Raw genomic sequence first — 23,672 nt, forward strand, 5'->3', positions numbered from 1 at the left:
TAAAACATAGTTGACTGTGGTAGGAAGGCCCAAGACAAATGCAAAGGCACGTGTGAAGATTGGAGAATTCTATGGTCACCCATTGTGTGGTCAGACTTCAATAAATGGAGAAACTCAGCTACTAGATGCAGGCTGTAATGACCAACAGTGTTTACCTATACTGCAAAATCTTCTGGAAGACATCCATTGTCACTACAATTTGGCTTGCACCCAGCTTCGAATCCTGCTACAATCATCTGAGCCAAAGAATCCCAGGATGGGCGTCACTGTTAAAGGTGCATCTCTTACTGAGGAAGAAAAGAAGGTCCACAAAGCTTACAACCAATGTATGAACCTGCAGCGTCAGCTTAACCTTGTAGAGCAATCCATTAACAGACTTACTTCAAATGCAGAGAGTAGCAGTGTAGTTTTCTCCTTAGACGAAGCTAAATATGATCACCTACAGGTGATTTGCAACTGTTTAATTGACACTGTGGTGGCACTGATGGGTGTTGGGCCTTCTTTAGATGGTTATCTGGCAAAACCTAAACTAGCACTCGAGTGGCAACCATGGCTAAGTCAAGTCACCCCAGCAATGTGTGAAAACCTTTTCCGAAATCTGTGTGTACGTGGCTCCCCTCAGAAGCGTGAGAGAGTTGGTGCTCTTCTCCTGAATGCCTGTGGAAGTAAGCCTTGGTGGGGTGAATTTTTGTCCAGTGTCCTGAAAGAGTTCTTTTCTTCTGACCAGAAGTGCACCTTCCCACAAGAAAGGTATGGAACTTTCCTTGGTGTTTCTTTACATCCATAGTAGCTAAACATATTTACTATCAAAAAGTTTGTTGTGATAATTACTTACATATGCACCTTTGGTAAGAAGAGTGTTCTTACAGCAAAATGCAATGTGAAATGCGTGTGAGTTGACCATGTTCTGCATTTTTAGGTTGTTCGCAGTACTTGTGAGTTTGAGCCAGCAATCTCCTTCTCTTGAATCAGTGCTCGCAAGTTTTCTGAGCCTCTTGGATGGACTTCTGCTACTAAAGAACCTCAAAGTAGATTTGGAGTCAGTGGACTTGACATTGGTTGGCTGGCTTTTACTCCTCTTGCAACATGTTCTTGACACATGCATAGTTCAATGTGAACCTACTTCATCTGGAACAGGTTAGTTACAATGTTAGATTACTTATAAAGGTCAAGCCCGTGTTTGAGCCTAGTGGCCCATTAGGTCAGAAGTCACCTCCTGTTTTGGTAGCATGAAGGGAAGAAGAGGAGTATTGGTAATTTCTCTTTGATGTAAGGCTAGTTTATTGCCAGATTACCACCAGCATTTTTTGAGGAAGATTTTGCCGTTATAACTTCCTGCTATTGCTAACTCAGTGTCATTTCACTTGGATTTGCCCTTGTTTTTCTAGTTATTTACTGCTGATTATCTCAAACTAGGCTCTTTTCAACTCCTAGTTTTTTGAACTGATTTTGGTCTCCATTGGCCTGAAAGAGCACAGCACCTTGCATTGCCATGTGCGTGACAATTAGTAATCCAGCCCACTGTATTCTGCCTTTTCCACCTCACTCTTCCTTTATTGGAAAAAGCTGTTCTACAGGTATGGGTGCACACTGCTACTTAGCCTTGCACGTAGCAGGCTGGGTGGGACCCTGACCCCTCCTTAGCATTAGTCACTAGATGTGACATGTGCCACTCTTATGACTTCACATCCCCTTAAGTTTTACACGTTATTCACCAGGTGTGCTATGCACTGCACTTGTTAGAACATCCCTTACTTGCAGGGTGTGTTGCTGCCACCCCTTTACCTTTGCTTTGCAGGGTTAATGGGTGTGTTGCTTCCACCCTATTTTATGCCAGGGTGCACCCTGCAACCTAGTGCCATTTACTGCCAAATGGTTGTGCAGTTTATTTACATACCTACATATCAAGTAGTTAATATCTTAAGTAAAGGCTTTTGTTGCAATAGCCCTTTTCATGGTTACCTTTGCTCGTTTGCATGACAATAAAATCTAGCGTGTATGTGAGGCAATTTCGGGCTATTTTGTAGTTTTAACCCGAAATTGCCTCGCATACACATTGGATTACATTGTAATGCGAATGAACAAAAATTAACCGTAAAAAGGGCTATTGTCCAATATTCAACTTTTCTGAGGAGTAATTATTACCACATTCTTGATGTGAAGCCACATAAGCCTTTCATAGGAGGCCATTCTAATCCGGTTTTTTTCTGTTTCTTTTAGCTGAAAATGGAGACAATTCCAAAGGTTCAAATGACAAAAATGGTGGTACATCCACCCCTACTTCAAGTAAGAGCAGGTCATCCAAGCCTGCAAAAAGTAATAAATCCTGCAAACGAAGTAGATGGGACTTCATGCTTCCAATGCCAGCAACTCAGCCAGCTGGCCAAAGCAGTGATAACAGTTTCTCTCGTTGGCAGAAGCACATGAAAATGAGCAAGTGTGTATTTCCAAAAAAGCCACCAGCAATGAAACCACAATCAGATTATTCTCCATCACAGCAGAGCCTAACGAAGGGAAATGGAAAGCAACCCTACAAGGTACTGAAGATGTCTCTGGAAAGAAATGTAATGTTTTGATTCATTTGTTTTTTTTAACTGGTTGTCTGCTTGTTTGTTTGTTTGTTTATTTGGGTTTTTGAGTGTGCTTATAAACAGAGAGATTTAGATAACTAGTGTGAAAACATTTCAGGAGGCAAACTTAAGTCTTATCAACCACAGTGCAGAATTACATGTGGGGTATGTGTGTGTGTTGTTATTGTTGTTGTTGTTGTTGTTGTTGTTGTTGTTGTTGTTGTTGTTGTTGTAACATAGTGCTGTAAATCACCAGTTGCCTAAAGAAATTGAGGTAACCCATTTGATTATCACAAACATTTGGCAACGAAGAGATTTACTGAATTTCAAAAGTAGTGCTCCAAATGTTCCGGTAGTATTACATTGTACTATACTGGTATAGTGGCACACTGATCTTCAGTTAAATATACTGTATTTTGTTTGTCAAGGGTAGGGAAGACAACTGGCTTTTTGACTGGGTGTGGTATAGCTGGTGCCTTGAATAAGTTTGACCTTACTCATATATTGCAATTGTTTATTAGCACATGAAGGGCTTGCCCAAACTGCGTCGTCTTGTTGATGAAGGAAAACCACAACCTGAAAGGACAACATCTCAGCCAACAGTGTTTTCAACAAGCACTCCTCTTCCAGCAAACACCACAGTTCCTGTCATGCAGAAAATGATCAGCTTTATTCTGAGCATGAACTCCACCTGCAGTGTTGAGTTGTTTTTGGTTGCATGCAAGGTGAGGTAAAAACTGCATTTTGGGCAGCGTGCACTGCGTATGTTTTAACCATTTTTGCTTTGGATTGGGAAATAAGGATTTTTTTTTTCAAAATTACGTGTACGCAGTGATGCCAAATTATGGTGGCTGGCATTTCTTTTCAGAAGTAACAGGGAGTAGTGTTTGTATCAGATTACATACTGTAAAATAGCCATTATTCCATTGTGAGAAACCAGGGCCAAAAAAAGGTAATGTTATGTCATAACTGTTTTAGGTTTCTAAAGAATTAGCCATTCAACCAAAGCATACATTTGAAGTCTTGCCAATCAAGATGTTTTGTTTTATCATTATCAAAAGATCTCTCATATAATTTTCATGTTTTTGCTTCTCTTACTTGCTTTTCCAGGTTGTAGCTCACCTGTCGTGTGTAAGTGAACCATCCATTTGTCTTGCCGATGTAGTGACAGACAGTCAGCTGGAACAGCTTATGAGGATGTGTATAATGCCAAGTGGAACTCACACCGCCCACTGGGGAGGGCCCTGGGCTTCTCATTCCCTGACATCTCTTTTACAGGATCTTCTTCAAGGTATGGGTAACAGGATTGACTGATGATTCGTAATGCTGATTTTCATTCTAATTCCTAAATGAGGGAATAACCTCAAGCGTGATTGTATTTCGCTGACAATGTCTACAGTGCAAGGATCATTTGAAATTATTAGCACATTATGTGTTGAACTATAGTTGCACATGTGGTGGCCTGATTGTGCATCCTTTCTAAATCAAGTGGTCTAGGTTCATGCCATGCAGTGCGCTTCCTCCATCCACCTGGGTGTATAAATGGATCTCGGCAATTTTAATGCTCAGTGGTGACCCTGTCTTAATGCTATATAATGCAGAGGGAGTAGATTTGTTAGTTGCTTGCTACAATGGAAACCAGCATATGCCCCAGTAGTCTGTGTGACACTGAGCCATTGCAGATTTTACTGCTGAATTGTGCATCCCATAAAGTAAACTTGTGTTGTAAAAAGTGTCTGGCTCTTGTGTGCTCATAGTTATTATAATTATTAGTAACTGTTGTTATGTCTACCTAGGTGGACAAGGAAGCAAATCATGTGATACTCCAAAGAATGGAACCGCACAAACTCCTGCAGTTCCAAAAAATGGCACAGAAAGTCCACCTGTGACAAGCATCATGGAAGCTAAGGAAAAGAGTATTCTTCTAGCTGATTTGGAATATGTTAGTTCGTATGATTTATATCCGGATTATGACTTGCCTTCTGAGGGAGAACTTCAGGCCCCAGGTTGGATGGGAGAGTTAGGTGACATTGGTAATAGCAATGAGATGCCACAGCCAACACCAGTGCATGAGAAGCCAGTAATGCCATCTTCATGGGAAGCAAAAATCGGTCCACCTCCAGTAAAACTTTCATCTGCCATTGACATGCGGCTAGAACTTGGTGTTGAGATGGAAGCAGAACAAGATCTTAAAATGTTAGAGCTTCTCCAAGTGGATGCTATTGCAAAGGCATTGAGTACCACGATGCCATCCTCGAAAGGGACCACTGAGCAGCCAAGAAGGACTCTGCCTAGAAATATGAATGGCTCCTTAGTAGAAGAGACACTGCAGGCAGCATTTAGTGAGATCTTTAAAGACTGCAACAGTCCAGATGTAGATATCCCATCTCTTCTGCAGTTGTGGCTAAAGATTCGACTATGTTGTAGCAGCTTGCAACTTGATACAGCATCACTGAGAAATTTAATGTCACACGTAGTGAACCAGCCAGGAACATCTCCACAAACCCAGCAACATTGCATACAAGTCCTTACAGTTTTGTGTGAAGGGCAGTTGATGAACTGTGCTAACCCCGAACTTCAGGCGTTTCTTAGTAATGAAAATCTTCTCAAATTTTTAGTTAGGCTACTATTGCAGATGCCATCATTTGGATCACATCCTATCTCACCCAATTCCAAACCAGTTAAAGCATTTCTGACTTCTTTACAGTCTGCTGTACAGGGCCACAATGATGCAACACTTTCCCAGGTATTCCAAGAGCTGTTGCTTCGGACGATACTTGAACTTTGTACAGGAAGGTACTGTTCTTTTGCTTTTGTCATATTGGCCTTTTGAATTAATGTTTATGCATATACTTTAAATGAAGGGTAAGGTTAATGCAATGCGTGGTGGTCAAATGGTTAGCTTACAGAACTCCAGATCAAGTGGTCCAGGTTCAAACCCTAGCCTGGTGGTAGAGAGGATCGTGGTGCGCTAAGACAACCAAGGCCAAAACCTGAGCTCAGAAATGTATATTCATGTCTACAGTACATGAATGAGTAATGTTCTCTATTTTGGCTTCATAGCTGTTTGTGAGTCTGCAAATGGTGTATAAGCCCTGAAGATTCAAACATAGAACACTTTACGTAGTGAAACGTGCAAAACGTAGAGTACCTTGGCTATTTTTAATTTTATCATGTCCCAAGCTCTACATTCACTCCTAGAGCTTATGCTCATTGACAGATCTTACCCTTGCCATTGAGTGTTAAGATTCAGTAGGATTCCTTTTAGCCAATCTTCTGCCCAATTTAGGCAATCCAGTTTGCGTGGACTTTTATTGTTGCTGGGATAAAACTCCGATGGCAAGATGGCAAGATACTAGAGTAACTTCCAAGAGCATTCCATGAAAAACAGATTAAAATAGCAATCTGAATAGTCTACCTCCTTAGGGAAAGAAATTGTTTTGATCATCCATATTAGAGTTTTGGTGACTGATGTTTTAACAAGCTGAACAGAAGTCAGCTCCAGAGTCAAGAACATCACTTGGCTCCAAAGACGACTTCTGTTCTGAATACTGAAATGTCAGCTTCCAACAGCAGTCATTTTGAGGACCACTTTAACCTGAGCAATTGCACTGAAGAAGCTACGTAACTGTTTTCTTTCTATACATTGCAGACTCGCCAACAGACAGGCAGTACTGCAGATGGAACCGGTCATTGACTTATTAGCAGGAAACGCAAATGCTGTATGGCATCAAGTAGAGCCTAGTGTTGTGATACGACTTGCAAAAGCTACTGCAGAACTTTCTTTGAATCACCTCACCCACAAGAGGGGCATTAGTCTTCTTCCTTCCACTGATGTCCTTGCCTCAGCTCCGAATGGAGTGAGTGCTGACAAGCTGGATAATAGTGCATGGCTTCTTCAGCTACTTAGTTTAATCATCCAGATATTACAGAACTCTCCAGTGAAGCCTCTTGGCAACAACAGAAATCAAACAGTGGTAGATGTTATTGCTGAAAGTAATCAAGGACAGAATTCCACTGAATTGCAAGGTGTGCCAACCAATGGTAGCAGCAGCAGTTCAACATCAGTCACTTTGACTGATAAATTGGTAACTGAGAAAGAGTTACTCCTGTGTCTGTTGGAATGCCTCAATCAATGTTCTACTGATAAACAAGGAGTGCTAGGCTCAGAAGCTTCCATTTCCCAGGACAAATTGTCAGCTGATGGGAAGATCTCTGGGAAGGCCACTTCAGTTGAAGATGGAGTCTTGCAACTTTTGTGTGTTATTCAAAACCAAGTTGCTGACCTTGAGGTATTAGTTGATGGAGTCCTGGCATATCTCCAGACATCCACAATAGATGATGTAGAGTTATCTTCAACATCTGTTAGGCATCTATCAGACGCTCTGCTTTGGTTTTTGTTCAAACTTTTTGGTTCCTCTCAAGCTGTGACTCAGTTTTACGAAAAGGGTGAGTTTTATTTAAATTATGTATTCCTGAGTGAGTTTGTAAACTATGGACATGGAGTGGTGAAAACGTTGTCACCCACTGCAAGTATTACACCTGCACTATTGCTAACCTGTCAGTTGCTACTGACTGAAGTATTTGCAAATCAAATCTTGGCTCTGGATAGTGAATCTCATGAAGATTTTCTAAGAATTTCCCAGTTGGAGCATAATAACCCATATTCCTATTCTTGGTATTAAACTGGAACTGTCTTGCAGCAAGAGTGTGCATGAATTTAAATTTCCAGGAAGTCAGGGCACCTTTAAAAGAAATTATTTATTTTCAATATGCACGCCTCGTCAGGTGTAGATAAAGTGGATAGCAGTATTTGTAGCCATGGGGAAGGTTTTACATGTATTATTCATTCACTTAGGTGGTCTTGACATTGTGTGTAAGGCAATTGTAGCAGGGCAGGCAACTTCCCTGGACCATACATCCCATGGTCTTCTCTCTGTTATGCAAGAGTTGACAAGTAGGGCTAGCAGGAGTGAACCCAGCAGCGGTTTAACAGCTACTGGAGAGAACGATTGGACCAAACGAATGATCAACTTTGCCCCATATGGTCAGTTCTTGCATTTTTTTTTCTTGGTTCTTGGTTTTTATAGTCTGAACAGATGTGCATGTTGCATTCAACTTATGGTGATTCTATGTTTGTGAAAGGAATTTTTCGCATTGTTGTTTGTCCTCTGTTTTGCAGGAAGTATTCACTGCACTTCCTCGCCCAGGCATCCTCCTGATGCCCTGTTGAAAGCCACAGCTCAGCATCGTCGTGCTCGGTCTGCAGCATGGTCATTCAGATTTCCTGCCAATGAGGAATGGTGTGAGTTGGTTGTTAGTCTTCCCACAGCCATCTTGTTACATGAGGTGCACATTCAGCCACATTCCACGGGCCTTTCAAGTAAGTGCTCATCTTGTTTATTTGCCTGCTTTGGGATTCCATACTCCATGTAACTGATGTCACTCACACTATACAACTGTTTAATTAAAACACTTTCTGTGGTGCCTTTGTTGTCCAAATTTGTGGGGCTTGACTGTTCTAACAATTGTACGATTTTGATTTCTGAATAAAGAAACCTGGTTTTGAGCTTTGCATCGTTGTGACATGTTCTAGGGTAGGACACCTTACCCTACACTGTTCCTCTTGACCTAGAATATAAAATGGGTACTAGTGATCCTTGGGAAATTCCATTGGAGTAGGAGCCCATTCACGGGGACTAGTGATGCTCCTAGTCGCCTCATCCTACGGATACTGGGATGAGATCATGCCTTGTTGGCCAGTGGCCCATGCGCAACTTAAGTTTAAGCTTTACATTGCAAAGTTACTAGCCCAGTTACTAGGGATTTTTAACCCAAGTTCCCTAAACCCGATGTGGGTAATACCTACAAATGCATTTCGATTTACAAAGTTTCTAGCCTGTTGGCTGTTGATTTAGGTGATATGTATCCCTTAAGCCGTAGTCTCTTTTTTGTACTCAGAGTAAAGCTTCTCGTTACTATCTTTTCAGCATGCCCGTCACATGTGTCACTTGATATCAGTAATGATAGTCACGTCCTTGTTCCCGTTTGTGAACCAGTTCTCACCACTGGAATTACAGTTATCAAGCTTAAACTTGAACAAACTCAAGTAGCCCAGGTAGGATATCTTTTTCTATGTTGACGTCTTAGTCGTTTTCCTTTAACAATTGTATCGCTAAATGGAGGTTGGATGCCTGAGACATCCTGCAGCTTCCCCTATTGGTAGCCAGCTTCTAGATGGAGATGCTCCCATGGCTGGCAAATCCAGCCATGTTTCTAATCTCTTGTACATTTCTATTTTTATCCTCTGCAGCATGTCCACATTCACTGTCATTGTCCACGGGACTCTCGTGTCTTGGGGCTGTCACAGATCAAGGTCATGGGAACATCACTGCATGGATCTCAGAGCTTAGTGAACCAAGAACTCCAAACCTTGAAGGGTCAAGCAGTTAGGTAAACACAAAGAAATACCTGAATGTTTAAAAGGGGATTTTACATGTGAAGTAAATAACAATATTACTGGGCTCAAGATCGACACTTTTCCTTACAGCTTTCTAATTTTCTTTTTGGTAACTTAGTTTTACAGTCAAAATGGTTAGTGCCGTCATTATATTCACTTGCTAACTATGAGCAATTGTGGGATCACATAGAAAAGTACCTGTGCCTACATGCAGTTGTGTTTAAGAACGTTTGGAGAGATTTGATGCTTACTCGACATGTTTGTCTGGATTTCGAAGTCTCTCATGGGAATAAAGAAACAATGGAAACTACACAGATTTGTCATTTTGTGCTTCAGCTACCTTAGCATTGATGTATTAGACATAATCCATTACCAGCTTCTGTCAATCAGCATGACATATAAATGATATGAAGGGCACGAACGGGTGCAGACATTCATAAGTATATTCTGACCTGGAGTGCCGTGTCCTGACAATAAATTGTAACAGTCATTACAACAATTCATCAATACAGTTACTGACAGAAAATCAATCACTTCTGGGAGTGAGATTTATTTCCTTTGACTTTTTGTTCTGGTATGAAATGAAGCCCTTATCTGCCCTACCAGTCTATTAATATGAATACCTGATTTTTACGTTCATTTTAAAAAAAGAAAAAAAGCCCGTTTCATCCGCCTGAATAGCAAATGAAACTCTAGCTTGTGAGAGCAAGTCATATTCTAAAGCAAGTCGTGGTGTTTTCCTCAGTCTTGGTTGGATTCAGTTACTGGGTCAGTGCCTCTCCCAAGGAGCCAACTTGTATCAGGAGACAAAGGATCCCTCAACACTGCTCTCAGATGTATTTAGCACTTGTGTCAGGTTGCTGTTATCACCACAAAGGTAAAGTCTCACTCCAGTGTTTGCAAAAAGTGGTGGGATTTGTAGTTGGGGTACCAGATCTCCCTGCTGATGCATTTTTCGTGGCCTTCGCTCTATTTCATAAAACACCAGTGAACTGCTTTCGCAATCTACCTGGATGATGGCAGTCTTAATTTGTACCAAAGGGATTGTAGAGATTGATAAGTGTCATGGACAAAGAAAGTAATCCTTTTCTTTGAGATTTAAAACAGAAGATGTGGTTCCGTTCTTTTTCAGCTACAGTTCCGATAAGTTAATGTGCAATCCTAGGTATTAAAAATTGGTGTTATCAAAGTGTTCTTTATCTGCACCTGCAGTCAATTAGTCTTGGATCACTGAAAATCTGAATTTTGCAATTGCGCTACTGAGTTTAGTCCCATCACAGATTTGTCTCTTTGATTTCTTATCTTCTCAGTGAAGGATGGTCTGCTTGTCTAGAACTGGTGCTCATGAAGTTATCCGTGCAGTTTCCAGAGCTGGGGACGATGTTAATTAAGCAGCTTCTTAAATGTCCAAGTGACAAGGAAAGAATGAGAGGACCAGTTGTGAACGTAGCCACAGTGGAACTAATCTATCAACTTGGGAAGAAACAGGATTCTTCGTATCAAGACAGGTATCGCCAGAGGTGTTATAACTGTTTTTACAATGACTGTCTAATTTCTCGCGCGCTGATTGGCTCATTTTTATCATCAATAAGAGTACAGACGGTTAAAATTTTAATATATGCAAGCTTTCACGTTCAACGTTCAGTTGTCAAACTATCAACTTTTTACTCAATGAGACTTTTTTAAGCAGCCAATCAAAAAGCAAGAAAAGCTATTGACAATGTTCGCGTCATTTTGAATAAAATTCACTTATCTTTGTTTACGGCAAGTTTATGACATCTTTTCCCCTCATTTATGCTCGGCATTTGACCATTTTGGGGTCTTGCTATTGTAAAAACCAAATTGACGTCAGTTTTTTATGCGTCTGTCCTCTTGTTGATGATAAATTTCGTCGTGGTTCCACAGCCACTTTGACAACGTTATGACGCAATTTATCATCAATAAGAGGATAGACACATAAAAAACTGACATCAATTTGTTAATTCGCCATTGAGCTAAGCTGACTGTTGATACTTTGTTGGATTAAAGTTGTTTTGGTGTAGACGTGATGCCATGTAGATTATTAATAGTGTATTCCATCAAGACATTTCTGATTTAGGACGTAACGTGCACTCCTTCCAATTGTTGCTACACCTCGCTATAATTACCATAGGTAGAATCGGGTATTTTACTAGGATGTAGTGAATTTTTTTCAGGCTTTATTTGTCCACTGAAAATAGTTTAGGTAACCAAAGCATGTTCGTCTCTTTGCAAAGTGTCGTGTCATCTTTTAAATTAATTGCAATCCTTGTTCTTGTTCAAAAAGGCACAATGATTTTCACTGTGTTGACTAGTGAGGAGGTCAATCTCCATATATTTGTAATTGAAGCTTTTCCTTGTTTTGCAGGTTGTCAGTTATGTCATCTTGGTTAGGATCCATATGCAATTCATCAGCCTCGATACAGACGGCACCCGGTCACATCCAGGCTATAGCTGCAGTCATCTGGCATGCAAAGGAAACCGATTCAGAATCTACTGTTAGTCAACATTTTTCAGAAGGGCTCTTTAGGTGCGTTCCAGTTCGATTTTGCAGTGATGAAAAACATACCACTTGTTCAATTGTGTTTAAGACATTTTCTTTATGTAATGCAACTAAGAACTTATACTATGTTACCAACGATAAGGAAATCTACCTACGCTATTTAAACCCTTTTGCCATAGTTTCTGTGATGATATTGCCATATTCAAATTGCTGATTTAAATTGGGTATGGCTATTCTTCTTATGTTGTCTTCTTTCGACAAGATATACTTCTCTTGCAGTCTCTCCTCTCAGAAAGGAGTACAGGTAGAAGAAATGGGATAGATAAATAATTTTGTGGAATAATGGGCTTAACGAGTAATAGCTGTGACGCTGCGTGATTGTTTATTCGTGTTGCTCTTGAACTTTCCCTTTTTAGGTCTCTCTATGATTGGTCACAAAATATATCCGACCAGGATACTGTGAAACAAAGCATTGACCACCTCATAGGAGCTCTTTCATTTATTTGTCCAACGTATTATGAAGTGCTTTTAGAGTTGACTGGAACAAGGGAAGTGCTCAACCACCATCGCAAAAAAAGCGCTGATGCTGGTGGAACATTATCAAGCCTTTTGTCTTCCCCATCACGGCTTGCAACACTTGCAACAGCAAGCCAATCTGACGTTACAAGTCAAATACTTCTGAATTCTGGTTTACTTGAACTGATGGTGCAAGGTATCGTGGACTTTTGTCACTCAGCTTGTCATTCACAAGATCTAGGCAAAGATGTATCTTCAAGTATAAGTCAGAAAAGTCTCTCCCAGAAGAGAAACTGTGTGCCCATTAATCATCTTCAACACCTTTTAAGTTTTCTGACATGTTGTTGCAAGGAGCCAGCCATCAAGGATTGGATGGGCGAAGGCGGCTACCAGTTTTGGTTTCTGCTTCTGTCTAAGCTCTGTGCAGGACCAGGCGTTTACACCAGCTCACTATTTAGCACACCAGGCATAGCATCTTCCATTTCTAGATACACCAGTTTTGCTGTGGAGACTGCGACAGTGGAACTTTTATGCAACTGTGTTCATTTCCATCCCAAGAATCAAGAGAAAATGGCGTGCCTCCTGGTTGAGACCATTGGAGGGCACCCCTCATCGAATGCATCTGATTTGTCATCGAAACCCAAGGTTACCTCACATGTCAGTGGCTTCATACGACAGTTGATCTTACAGATGTTGCTGGAGGAGGAAACCATTCCTATTTGTTTGCATATTGAGAATGATTTGAATTTACAGACGTTTAAAGGATTTGATTTCTTTCACAAGCAAGGTTGGCATCCTCGCTTTGGTGCAGGACACTCATTTATGTTACTCACTGCTAAGTTGTCCTCCAGTCTTGAGAATCTTAGTGAACAAATTTTACTTCCAAAACCAGACAAACCAGTCGAGACACCCCCGGAGGAAAAGGTTACCAAGCATCCAATGGAAGGGATAGCTGACCCAAGTGATTTTGGCTATGAAGGATTCGAATTCCTGGAATCAGTTAGTCTTGCTGCAGGATTGAACGTGAAAAGCAAGAGAGCTGAAAAGAATGAATCGTCAGCAACAAAGGAAAATAATCCTGCTACTGTTCGGAATCAAAATCAGAGACATAACTTGTCATGCTCGTTTTACCATGAGCTGGTCGGCGATGTGCCACAAACTGTGACTTTGGCTCAATTGCTGCAGACTCTAATGAACAGAGGCTTACCTTGTGGAAGCTCTTATATTGAACTTACCGGTAAAACACAGGGCGAAGGGAGTCTACAGAACGGATTTTCGAATGCTACACCATTGTTGAGCCCCCTTGATGTGTTTGCAAAGCATGATGGACTTGCCCAGTTGTCAGTGCATTTACCTTGCCACATCATCATGCCTTCTTCTCTGACCCCTGATACTGAAGGTGGAGGCACTGAGGCAGACAACACTGAGGACCGGTTACCCTCATACCCAACCCAGCTTCCACTGCCCTTGGTCTCTCTACCTGCTTCAGTCCTTAGCACAGTTCCAGCACATTCGCTGGTAGCATTTGGTTTGTTCATTCGTCTTCCTGGGTATTACGAAGTGCTGCTTCAGGATCATTTGAGAGCTCGCTATCTTTTGAGGTTGCTCCTGGGTGCCAAACAAGATGGCGATGGAGGTAGGAATGACTGATGTCTTTTTGACAGTATATAAGTAAATCAAGAAACGCCTGTGTACGAGCAGATATTTAGATCACTCATATTGTAAGGCATTCTGCTATTGTAGTAAATGGTCAGTCAAACCCTCGGTGTAGATACTGATTACATGCAAGAGCCACAGACAGGTGGAAGAAAGGCACACAAAAAAAGCCCTCTTTGTTAGTTTTAAGTCCTAATACCTGGCTTGCTGGAGCCAGTAAGCCAGTGACGTGTTTTAGGACCTTTTAGTCTACTAACCTAGAAAAAAAGAGACAATTAGTGTCACGCTACCAGATAAAACTTATGCTGTACCTTCAAAGTTCATGGGTGCTCTTCTTACTTGTCCAGAACTGCAACATATAGGATAGAAAAATGACATAAATATGTTAGGCTTGGCCTCCGAATATTGCCCAACAGTAGTATATCCAGAATATTACAAAGAATACAAAATGAACTGGACATATAGTCGATATGTAGAGATCAAACCACTTTTTTATTAAACTGATTTACTTAAAGAGGTACGATCAAGCTTGCGCGGGCATCAAGCCGTGAAACCATCCCTTTAACATAATATTTCAGGACCAACGACCATTTGACATGAACATCGCTTACCATTCTAACAAGGTGATTGTGTTTTTCTTTTTTCCAGAAGCTATCTTGTCATCGCCAGTAGCCAGCAGTCTGTCGACATTACCATTCCGGGTACTACGCACCTTGTTCCAAGTCAGCGAACTTGTGTCACAGGAAGGTGTAGCAGTGCATAGGGCAGCCGTGGAAGTTGGTGCCATCCAGATGGTGTTACTGTGTCTTGCCGTGCTAAGTCATCACAAGCCTCGAGCTACTAGCCACTCTCACAAACTGGCCTTACAAGCTCTGTCTGCATTGACTGGAAGGTACTGTGAAAACTTGAAGATATGCTGCATCGTTTCACCAAAATCGTTTTTTCAAGTCGGGCTGCACCTTAGCTAGGTTGTATATAAAAACTACAAGGAGTAATCATTTTGCCAGAACTGGTCATTGCTTTATAAACCTAGACAAGACTAACTATTAGATAAGTAATCGTATTAACTATTAGATAGGTAATCGTAGTTAGGTGTCTCCAATTAGTATACATTGTTTGCTAGCGACTTGGACACGTTAATAAAGTTCTTATCTTATCTTTATCTTTAAGAAGTAACACTGCAGATTTTGTATTTCATTTCATACAAACTCTTCATGATCAGTACATAAGGTGTAACGTTTTGAGTGGGGGTAATTGCAAATTGATGTTTCAAATAGGTGGGGAGGTGGAGAGAGCGAGATTGGAGGTGGTTAATAGAGATTCTAACAGAACAAAATAGCTGTGATTACTAGGAGGAAAAATGGGGTCACGATTTTACTCTGAAAGTAGTTTTTTTCCTGTTGCAAGCAGATGGATTTTGTATCGTTAGAGTTCCGCATAAGCATGCATGATAATCACAACTGTTAAGATAATGTTACTCTAGAATATGACACATGAAATATAGAGAAGCCCCGATGTATACAGCACAGGCACAGTACTATGACATTATGCACCGCTACTTTCACAACCACTTGTAGTTCTCATGTGAATCTGTCTTACTCCAGCGTGTGTCGTGACAATGATATTGGAGCGGGCAATGAGAGGAGCTACTGGGCCAAAGGAACTGGTTTTGGTACAGGTTCCACATCGTCTGGCTGGGACGTCGAGCAAGCTATGTTGAAACAGAAGGCCGAAGAGGAACATGTGACGTGTCTTCTGCAGGTGAGTGGACTTGAACGTACCACAAGAGAGCTTCATACAAACCATCTCCTTATGTTAATGTCAAGGTGTCGCCAATTTAAGCTCACCACCACCTGGTCGGGCACCAATGTGCAGCCAGCGGTCATGGTTAGACAAACTCTCAGGCGCTGTCTGGTAATTGATTGTAAAGCCGAATGGTTTTTAGTGTATTATTTACAATTATTTCACTTCAGTCATTTTGAGTCAGTAATTAATTGTGTCCGTGACTCCAGTTGAAGGCATCTCTCTGTAGTATTCTTCCTCCCCAAGCCTTGATTGTCGCTCGCACTGTATTTACCCTGGGAAAGGTTAAGGGTACTTTGTATTATGTTTCTTAGCCTAATATTGTCAGTCGATCAAAGGAGTAGGAGTATATAGGAATTATACTCCCTGAATATATTCCTTTTTCGAGCATTTGGGCTCAACAGGCTTTTGGCAACCTTTGGTTTCTGTTGCATAAAGTGACTACAGGTATCGCAGAGGATTCCGTCTGAATGGGATTATGACCTATTGCAGGTCCCCTAGCACTACGGTAGGTTTGCGCAGTAAGTTGGCAATACAGTTAAAATTCCTGACTGGAAAGATTCAGTGTAACACAGTCTGTGAGTAATGTATCTTGCGCAAGGCTCACCACAAGTTTTCGTTCAAGTGCGACACAATGGACGAACACCTGGCCAGGTCAGAGGGTTCAGCTGACAAGAGCTTGCATAATTATATGACCACTGAGTAAAAAATGCCTCTCTCTTGACATGTGATTGTGTTCTAGGTCCTTGCCAGCTACATCAAGCCTTTTGGACAACAGAGCGACTCGCACAAGGCACCAGTTACCGATTATTCCCAATCAAGCACTGATGGGACCCACCCCCTTGTTGTAGTGCTACTGGAGCTATTGGAGGAATCGTGCCTGATTCCTGCTCTCTCATCCTACTTAAGGAATGACTCCGGTATTTATCCTTACGTATAACTTAAGCAGTTTGATGAAAACGTTTTTTAAATTTCTGATTCAGTTTTACTTCCAGCTGTTGTAAACCTACAACTTTGTTTCGATTTGGTAGAACTCACATGTTCCGTACCTGTAATAATACAGCAATCTTTGTGTTTACTGGTATTGGAAGTTTTTATTTAACTTTTTGCTCAGTAATAAAACACATTTAACTTCAACATCAGAATGTGTTATCTACGAACCTCTTTCATATTCATTGGTCCCTTTCTTATGTTAAATTCATATTTATGAAAGGTGAAGTACAATTTGAAGGATCATTACTTTACGAAGTTTGCGGAAAGGACCATTACATCGCTTTTCGTTAGGCTTTGGTAAATGAAGAAATTCTCAAACGTGCCATACAAATTGCGGTTTTCAAAATATACGGTTAAATTGTTGGTTTAGTCTTAAATACAGGGGTAGCGAGCATTGAATGTAACGTCACACCATTTGGCTCCTTCTCTTGCTAGTTCTGGACATGGCCCGCCATGTTCCTCTGTACCAGGCTGTACTCGAAGTCCTCCGAGCGGTTGCTTTGTGCCCAGTCCTTTTACCTTTGTTACTTCCCCGTTCAAGTGGATACTCCCCGAACCAACAAGAAAGAGCTTCAAAAGAGGCACCTTCTATAGTCAGCCTTTTGGACAAGATGAAGCAGTGTGTGGACACTTACTCTAAAACTTTACGGTAAGATCTTTTCATCTCTTTAAAAAATATATATATATACCGGTAGGCCTTGAAATCTCTTTGACCAAATAGACCTTTCCCGTTCCACTTCAGTGCGTACGAACATTAGTACCAGAGCGAGGTTGCGGAAGACATTTGCATACATTTGCTGTATTTATGTCATCCCAGACCTTGACTCGGCACCATTGTTTGTTGGAAGGCGGGAAAAGTCTGTTGAAGCAGGTGATCCGTGCTTTCGTGTAGTACTGTTTGGAATGCTGTACTTGGTAGTACTAACTTAAGGTCTATGGATTAAATCGAAGTTTGTGACCATTCAAATGAAAACCTGTACAACGTTATTCTAACTTTTAAGTTTGTGAATGAAACCCTTGCGTGTGACCATTGAAATAAAGTATTGAGCTGTTGTTTCATGTGGTGCTGTTAATTTTGCTGTACGAGATAGTCCTAAGTTACGTCTGTGGATGTAACGCCAGAGTGTGACTAATAATATAATATTTCTAGTAATTATTTTAAGCATGTCTGCTAGGAAACGTCTACTAAGCGGTCTAGTTTAATTTAACGAGAGAAACTTTCAAAGAGAATCTATTACATTAGAAGATGGTCTTAATTTGTTATGTAGCTGAGATTTCGTCAGAAAATGAGTATGTCACTTTCCACATTCATCACAAGTTGGACAGAAGGGCTTAATGTTGCCATGGTAAATGTTGAGAAAAGATAAACAGTGCTGACTATTTGGTCTTGTGTGTTGTCAATCAGGTCAACTCAAGGTAAAAAAGAAGATTCTCCTGTTCCAAACAACTCAGGTGGACCAAGTACCACTGCACAACCAAGTACCTCGACAGGATCAAGTAGCACAGCAGGGGCGCCAAGTACTACAGCAGAATCAGGTACCTCAGCTGGAACTAGTACGTCAGGGGTACCACGTGCTAGTTCATCAGGTCAGGGTGCGACAGAAGACAAGAAGGACCAGGAAGCGGAAGGACTCGCACAGCTCATACCTGACATCCAGGAAACAGCCAAGCTGATGCAGAAGGTGGTGCACCAATTCCACCAACAGCAGCAGCAGCACGCCAGCTGTAGCAAGATGACAGAAGGAGACGGAAATAAACCCGCGGAGGAGGCTGCTTCTCTCTCTGCTGAGGAGAGGTACTTGGCCAAAATGAAATCACTGCAGTTTGGTGAGTGTCGACCATAGCAATTGATATCCTGAAATGCCAGTCGCCTGCGAGGCAAGTGACATTCGGTCTGTGATTAGGTTTACTAACTCTTCGGTTGAGTTTTAAAAATGCTGTTGGCATTAAACGCAAGGGTTTCTTTCAGTATTTTCCTCCCTGTCCTGTCCTCCCTTTGCACCTACAGTTCCCTAAATGCAGTCCTACCGTTATGCTGCTGTTGTCAATTGTATTGTTGGAGGTAGTTTAAGTATGTTTGGAAGACTGTCTTACTAATGTCATATTATACATCTACTTCTGGTAGTCCTTTACGTTGTACCACCTTCCTGTAGAAGTCCCATAACTTCCAGTTGCAAAGGTCTTATTGACGGCTATCGACTGATTTGGGCCTGGGTGTCCTCCGCCCTGACTTTAAAATGTCTGGCCAGGTGGAATTGCTCCGACGGAAGTTTTTATGCCTGCTTTGTTTTCTTCTAATTCTAGGACCAAATCAAAATGATTAATAACTTGAGTTTTGCTCGTTAATATGCGTCTGGTAGAGCATGTCTGTGTTTCGTCTAGAGTCCTAATTTGTTCACTGTTCAATGTATACAGGCACTCACAGAATTGTGATAGAGAAAGATGACGGAAAACTGGAGTTTGATTCTGGTGGCTACCACTTTGCGTCTTCAATACGTTCAGCGGCTACTGGTGGTGGCAGTGGAGGCATGGTTCGAGCCAGGCGATTGGCGCAGGAAGTGTCGTCACTTGCTACTTCACTTCCGCTCTCTAGCAGCTCGAGTGTGTTTGTTCGCTGTGATAAAGAGCGATTGGATGTCATGAAGGTATTCACGAATCTTTGTATTATTTCTATTATATTTGACACTGCCTTAATTTGGGGCGAATCTCAGGTGTCTCTTGCGGAGAAAAGCAGAGTTCTTGACAAGAACAGTCTGTTTCATTGGGTTTGCCTAAGTGGGCCATTGGAACAGGGCTTTGAAATTAGCCAGCCTCGTTAAGAAAATGAGATTTGAGTTCACCGGTGGGTGATAGAGATTGGAAACTGGTTAACATGATATCAAAAACGTTACGTATGATACAACTTTATAATCGCCTCTTCTCCAAAGTCTGATCATTATTTATAAAACTGTAACATGATCATTTTAATGAGCATGCAGGCAAATCCTCCGAAGGAAAAAAAGGTGGCGGCTGTACATTTTACCACAATACCATGCGAGCTTTACGCGGACCATAAAGAACAAGGAAAGCTATAATTTTTTGCAATAATTGTCCCTGTGTTAGCGGCATTACGTATGGTAGGTTTGAGGATTTTAGAACTTTTTTTGTACATTTTTGCGAGCGATCAAGTTTTTGTGCGCTACTAACTACTGCTACGTACCAATGTACCAGTCGCCATCTTTTTTCCTACGGAGGATTCTACTGGCTTCATAGTTTTCATAGTGTAGGCTGACAGTCTAAGGCTCTTCTGTTTGTTCATTAGGTTCTTATTACAGGTCCATCAGACACTCCTTACGCGAACGGGTGTTTCGAGTTTGATGTGTATTTTCCGCAGAACTATCCGGAGTCTCCAATGTACATCAACTTTGAGACAACTGGTCATCACAGCATTCGATTCAATCCAAACCTCTACAATGATGGAAAGGTAAGAAACTGTCTCCACCTGCTTCATTATCACTCCTATTTGCAATTTAGCAAAGGTTTTAGAAAATAACGCCACAATTAATTTTGAATGAAAATCAGTCCAGTTCTGTAACGTGATATGAAAAGATCATCTTCCATGTGCCATTCATGTTTCGTAACTAAGGCACCTAATATATTGTGATAATATGACTGAGTGGAGTGCAATTCAGGCGGTTATGGTGCAATTGATTGACAAAATGAGACGACCGCGAATCGGAATGTCATTGGCATATATTGTGGAAAATCCCCTTAATGCTAAGAAAAAGGTAGCAGTGATAAATACTCGTTCCGTAGATGTAGTGACTTACTGCAAACCATTGGTATGTTATAAATTTCCTTACCGTTTGAAAAGAAATCTGATGAAAATACATAAGTTTTAGCTGAGCTTATTGCGATGTTTTATAAACAGGTGTGCCTTAGTATTTTGAACACATGGCACGGCAGACCAGAGGAGAAATGGAATCCACAGAATTCGAGCTTCCTTCAGGTAAACAATTGTGCTTTTCCCAGCTCCTGGTTTAAAAGCTCTTTTAGGTAGAAAAATTATTTGTTTATTTATGTCCTTGGTATGAGGGTTATTTTCCCTGGAGCCATTTTTACCAAGCTTTTCTAAAAGAAAAGGTTTCCCTGCTTACTGAGCTAATAATTGACCCTCGCTGTCTTAACTGTGAGGGCCAATTATTGGCAGGCACTTAAGGGTGTATGCCTTGTATGCTAAACCTGACAACAACAACAACAACAACAACAGCAGCAAAATTTATTGTACCTTCCAGAATTGTCTTTAGATAAGTTACAAGCAGATATCAATTATAATAATTAAAGGTGCCGGCACCGTGAAATAACTAAAAAGCTAGAAATGTCAGGGGTGTTTACGACGGAGGTACAATATGGTCAATAAATACTAACATGTACACTATTTACACATCATCAAACACACAAATATAACATTTACAATGTTTAAAGCAATTTTCTAAAATCAAACCTAGCGACAGAAAGTTAGTTTGACTCGCCTACCTGATCCTGGTAGACGAGTCACAAGTAGCCATTGTTTACATGGGAAATAAGTGGGCCACCCTATCTTCAGAGCGAGCGATCCTCTACCCAGGTAGGCGTACATCGTTTTCTCTAAACTGTTTCTTTCAACTCCCAGGTCTTGGTATCAATTCAGTCGCTCATTCTGGTTCACGAGCCTTACTTCAATGAGCCTGGATATGAGAGATCCAGAGGGACACCCGCTGGCCAGCAGAACTCGCGGGAGTATGATGCGAACATTTGCCAAGCCACTGTACGCTGGGCCATGTTGGAACAGTTAAGGAAGCCGTCACCATGCTTCAAACAGGTTAGTTTGCAAGTTAAGTAAGACAGTGAAACACTTCTCAATAAAGGGTTGGAGCAGCTTTCAGGTGATAAAGTTGTGGTACGACTACAAAGGAAGTTAGTTTCGGAGGATCCCGAAATCCCTGACGATTTTTGATGGTCGTCCGAAGTTTCCGAATGTCATCCGAACATTTCCGACCATTCCTGTACCATACCAGATGCTAAACATGTTTTTTATGCTATGAGAGAACGTTAATTCAAGTTTCCGTTCGCTCAAGAACAACTCCAATATATAGTTTCACTCCTTTCGTGTTCGGTGTGGTCGGAAGCATCCAAACTGTAACCCGTGTGGGGATTTGCTATGTCCTGTTCCTAGAATATAACGTTCCAGGTACTTTTGTATTAATTCCACTCGCTTGTTTAGGTTATCCAAGCTCACTTTTACCTGAAGAAGGATGAAATCCTTGAGCAGTGCGAACGATGGATCAAAGACACGGAAAGCTTGTTATCAGGGAGGCCAGTTGGCCGTGCCATATCACATCACGTGCAGTCACTGAAGCAAAATACTGAGCTACTGAAACAGGAACTCGCCAAGCTTGAGCCACCTCCTGATCACAAGGAAGGAGAAGAGGACAGTGATGAGGAAAGTGACTAAACAACAACAAGGATTCATTCAGACAAATATTTTATTAAAGCGTTTGGTCCACCAAGCGTTCAGTACAACGCTGATTCGTCGAAGGGTCCGAGTTGACACTTCAATAGCTGCCAAAATATCACATGCCAGTTGGCTTTTCAGTGAAGTGAAGTGCTGTTTTTCTGCTGAAAGAGTAACGCCTTGATCATGAACGAAGAAGTTTTATTGTCCGACAGCTACCATTTACATATATGTTGAGCTGACAGGTTAAAAGGATTCCTTAGTGGAAGTCACAGAGCCACGGATTCTGAATGGATTTTCCACAAAAACCAACAGTTTCCGATGTGGAAATCACGTACTGATTCTATTATAGGGAGATACTCGCTGATAGCCCCGTAAATTTACCAGAATTGAGGAGATTAGATGTCACGTGAATAAATGAGTGGAATGGAATTGGAGTTACGACTGGTGTTGATGCTGACCGTGTCTGGGTGAAACTTTATTGGACTAAAAGGCTATACATTGTGCTATCTTCATCTTTTCTGTTGTTAAAATATCTTTCCACTTGAAGGAACCTCAAATGCCAAGTAGGCGAAGCACAAAAACGCTTACATAAGTCATAAACTAAAGTTGAACAAGGAAGACCTAAGATGGACACGGATTTTGATTGAACTTCATTCAACAACCAAGACTCCTTTTAGTTGCTGCCAATATTGTATGACAAAAGTTTTATCATGCAAGTTAGTGAATAACTTCGCTATATATGAAATCTGCTGTGTTTGTTGTACGAATAACCCACAGTAGTTTGAATTTCCTTGAAAGTTTACGCAGTGTAAATTGAAGGATACTCAATAAGTATTTTTTTTTTATGTTCTGATCAATTTAGCTAATAAGTTCTAGTTCGTGCGTATTTGAATACGCACTGTATGGTTAAGGTTGGTATCATAGGCTTTTATCAACTGCAAAGTTGTTAAGTAGTGCGTATCAGATGTTATTTTTGTTTTAGTGACGAAAACTTAAATATTACTTTGAACTCGCACTGGACACTTACGTAAATGTTTAAAAGAAGGCTTCGTAATGTGAACTCTTCATTACTCGTTCTGTGCTCCTCCCTTATCAGTGGTAAATAGGAACTTAAGGGCTTAGGAAATTCTTTCCAGATTGCAAAAAATGGGAGAGGTTTTGTTTAGCCTAGACGATACTTCTTAGTTGCAAAGTAAAGACAAAGCGTCTCGTTTTCAAATTGCGCAACTTAATAGGCGTTTAGAAAAACGGGAAAAACTTTCTCCAGATTTAGTATTTTGCCCTCCAAGAAAAACAATTGAAAGATAGGAGTGAATTCAGTAATTCTGAAAACTATGTCTATTTGCTGCACCTGAATAAACTTTGAAGTACATAACGCAAAGACGAGATTTACGTGTTCTGGGAAGTTTTTGGTGTATCACGCTCTGTCTCCGGTGGGGGGGGGGGGGTCCCTCTGTAATGAAAGAACAAGAAGAATGTTAAAGTTGCTGGAAATGACTTCACGTATTTTCGGTAGGGTTGGATTAAATATTACTACAATATACGTCATTTCCAGCAACCTTAACATTCGTCGTTATTCACAACGATATCTAGCAGCATTTTCTTCGCCTCATCGTATATCATACTGCCGTTGCCTACGTGTCATACTACACGTATTGGCCCTATACTAGCTAGGGC

The 23,672-nt window shown here is 41.1% G+C and overlaps 1 protein-coding gene across 2 annotated transcripts in view; it reads left to right on the forward strand.

The window, feature by feature from the left end:
* Nucleotides 1-23,437, forward strand: part of LOC145483513 (dual E2 ubiquitin-conjugating enzyme/E3 ubiquitin-protein ligase BIRC6-like) — a 43,131-nt gene extending 19,694 nt beyond the window's left edge. For both annotated transcript variants that reach the window (XM_081462036.1, XM_081462037.1), the window contains exons 19-43: nucleotides 11-750; nucleotides 920-1,137; nucleotides 2,221-2,537; nucleotides 3,092-3,295; nucleotides 3,681-3,861; nucleotides 4,367-5,366; nucleotides 6,223-7,019; nucleotides 7,429-7,617; nucleotides 7,753-7,953; nucleotides 8,561-8,688; nucleotides 8,884-9,023; nucleotides 9,776-9,907; nucleotides 10,341-10,538; nucleotides 11,417-11,578; nucleotides 11,968-13,703; nucleotides 14,372-14,615; nucleotides 15,328-15,484; nucleotides 16,269-16,446; nucleotides 16,955-17,168; nucleotides 17,925-18,346; nucleotides 18,935-19,164; nucleotides 19,821-19,982; nucleotides 20,430-20,507; nucleotides 21,171-21,359; nucleotides 21,762-23,437. In XM_081462036.1, the coding sequence (XP_081318162.1) occupies nucleotides 11-750; nucleotides 920-1,137; nucleotides 2,221-2,537; nucleotides 3,092-3,295; nucleotides 3,681-3,861; nucleotides 4,367-5,366; nucleotides 6,223-7,019; nucleotides 7,429-7,617; nucleotides 7,753-7,953; nucleotides 8,561-8,688; nucleotides 8,884-9,023; nucleotides 9,776-9,907; nucleotides 10,341-10,538; nucleotides 11,417-11,578; nucleotides 11,968-13,703; nucleotides 14,372-14,615; nucleotides 15,328-15,484; nucleotides 16,269-16,446; nucleotides 16,955-17,168; nucleotides 17,925-18,346; nucleotides 18,935-19,164; nucleotides 19,821-19,982; nucleotides 20,430-20,507; nucleotides 21,171-21,359; nucleotides 21,762-21,992 (8,448 nt within the window). In that variant the 3' untranslated portion in view covers nucleotides 21,993-23,437. The remainder of the gene's footprint in view (nucleotides 1-10; nucleotides 751-919; nucleotides 1,138-2,220; nucleotides 2,538-3,091; nucleotides 3,296-3,680; nucleotides 3,862-4,366; nucleotides 5,367-6,222; nucleotides 7,020-7,428; nucleotides 7,618-7,752; nucleotides 7,954-8,560; nucleotides 8,689-8,883; nucleotides 9,024-9,775; nucleotides 9,908-10,340; nucleotides 10,539-11,416; nucleotides 11,579-11,967; nucleotides 13,704-14,371; nucleotides 14,616-15,327; nucleotides 15,485-16,268; nucleotides 16,447-16,954; nucleotides 17,169-17,924; nucleotides 18,347-18,934; nucleotides 19,165-19,820; nucleotides 19,983-20,429; nucleotides 20,508-21,170; nucleotides 21,360-21,761) is intronic.
* The last annotated feature ends 235 nt before the right edge of the window (nucleotides 23,438-23,672 follow it).

Source organism: Orbicella franksi, chromosome 4 (genome assembly GCF_964199315.1).
Source record: "Orbicella franksi chromosome 4, jaOrbFran1.1, whole genome shotgun sequence".
Classification (NCBI taxonomy): Eukaryota; Metazoa; Cnidaria; class Anthozoa; order Scleractinia; family Merulinidae; genus Orbicella; species Orbicella franksi.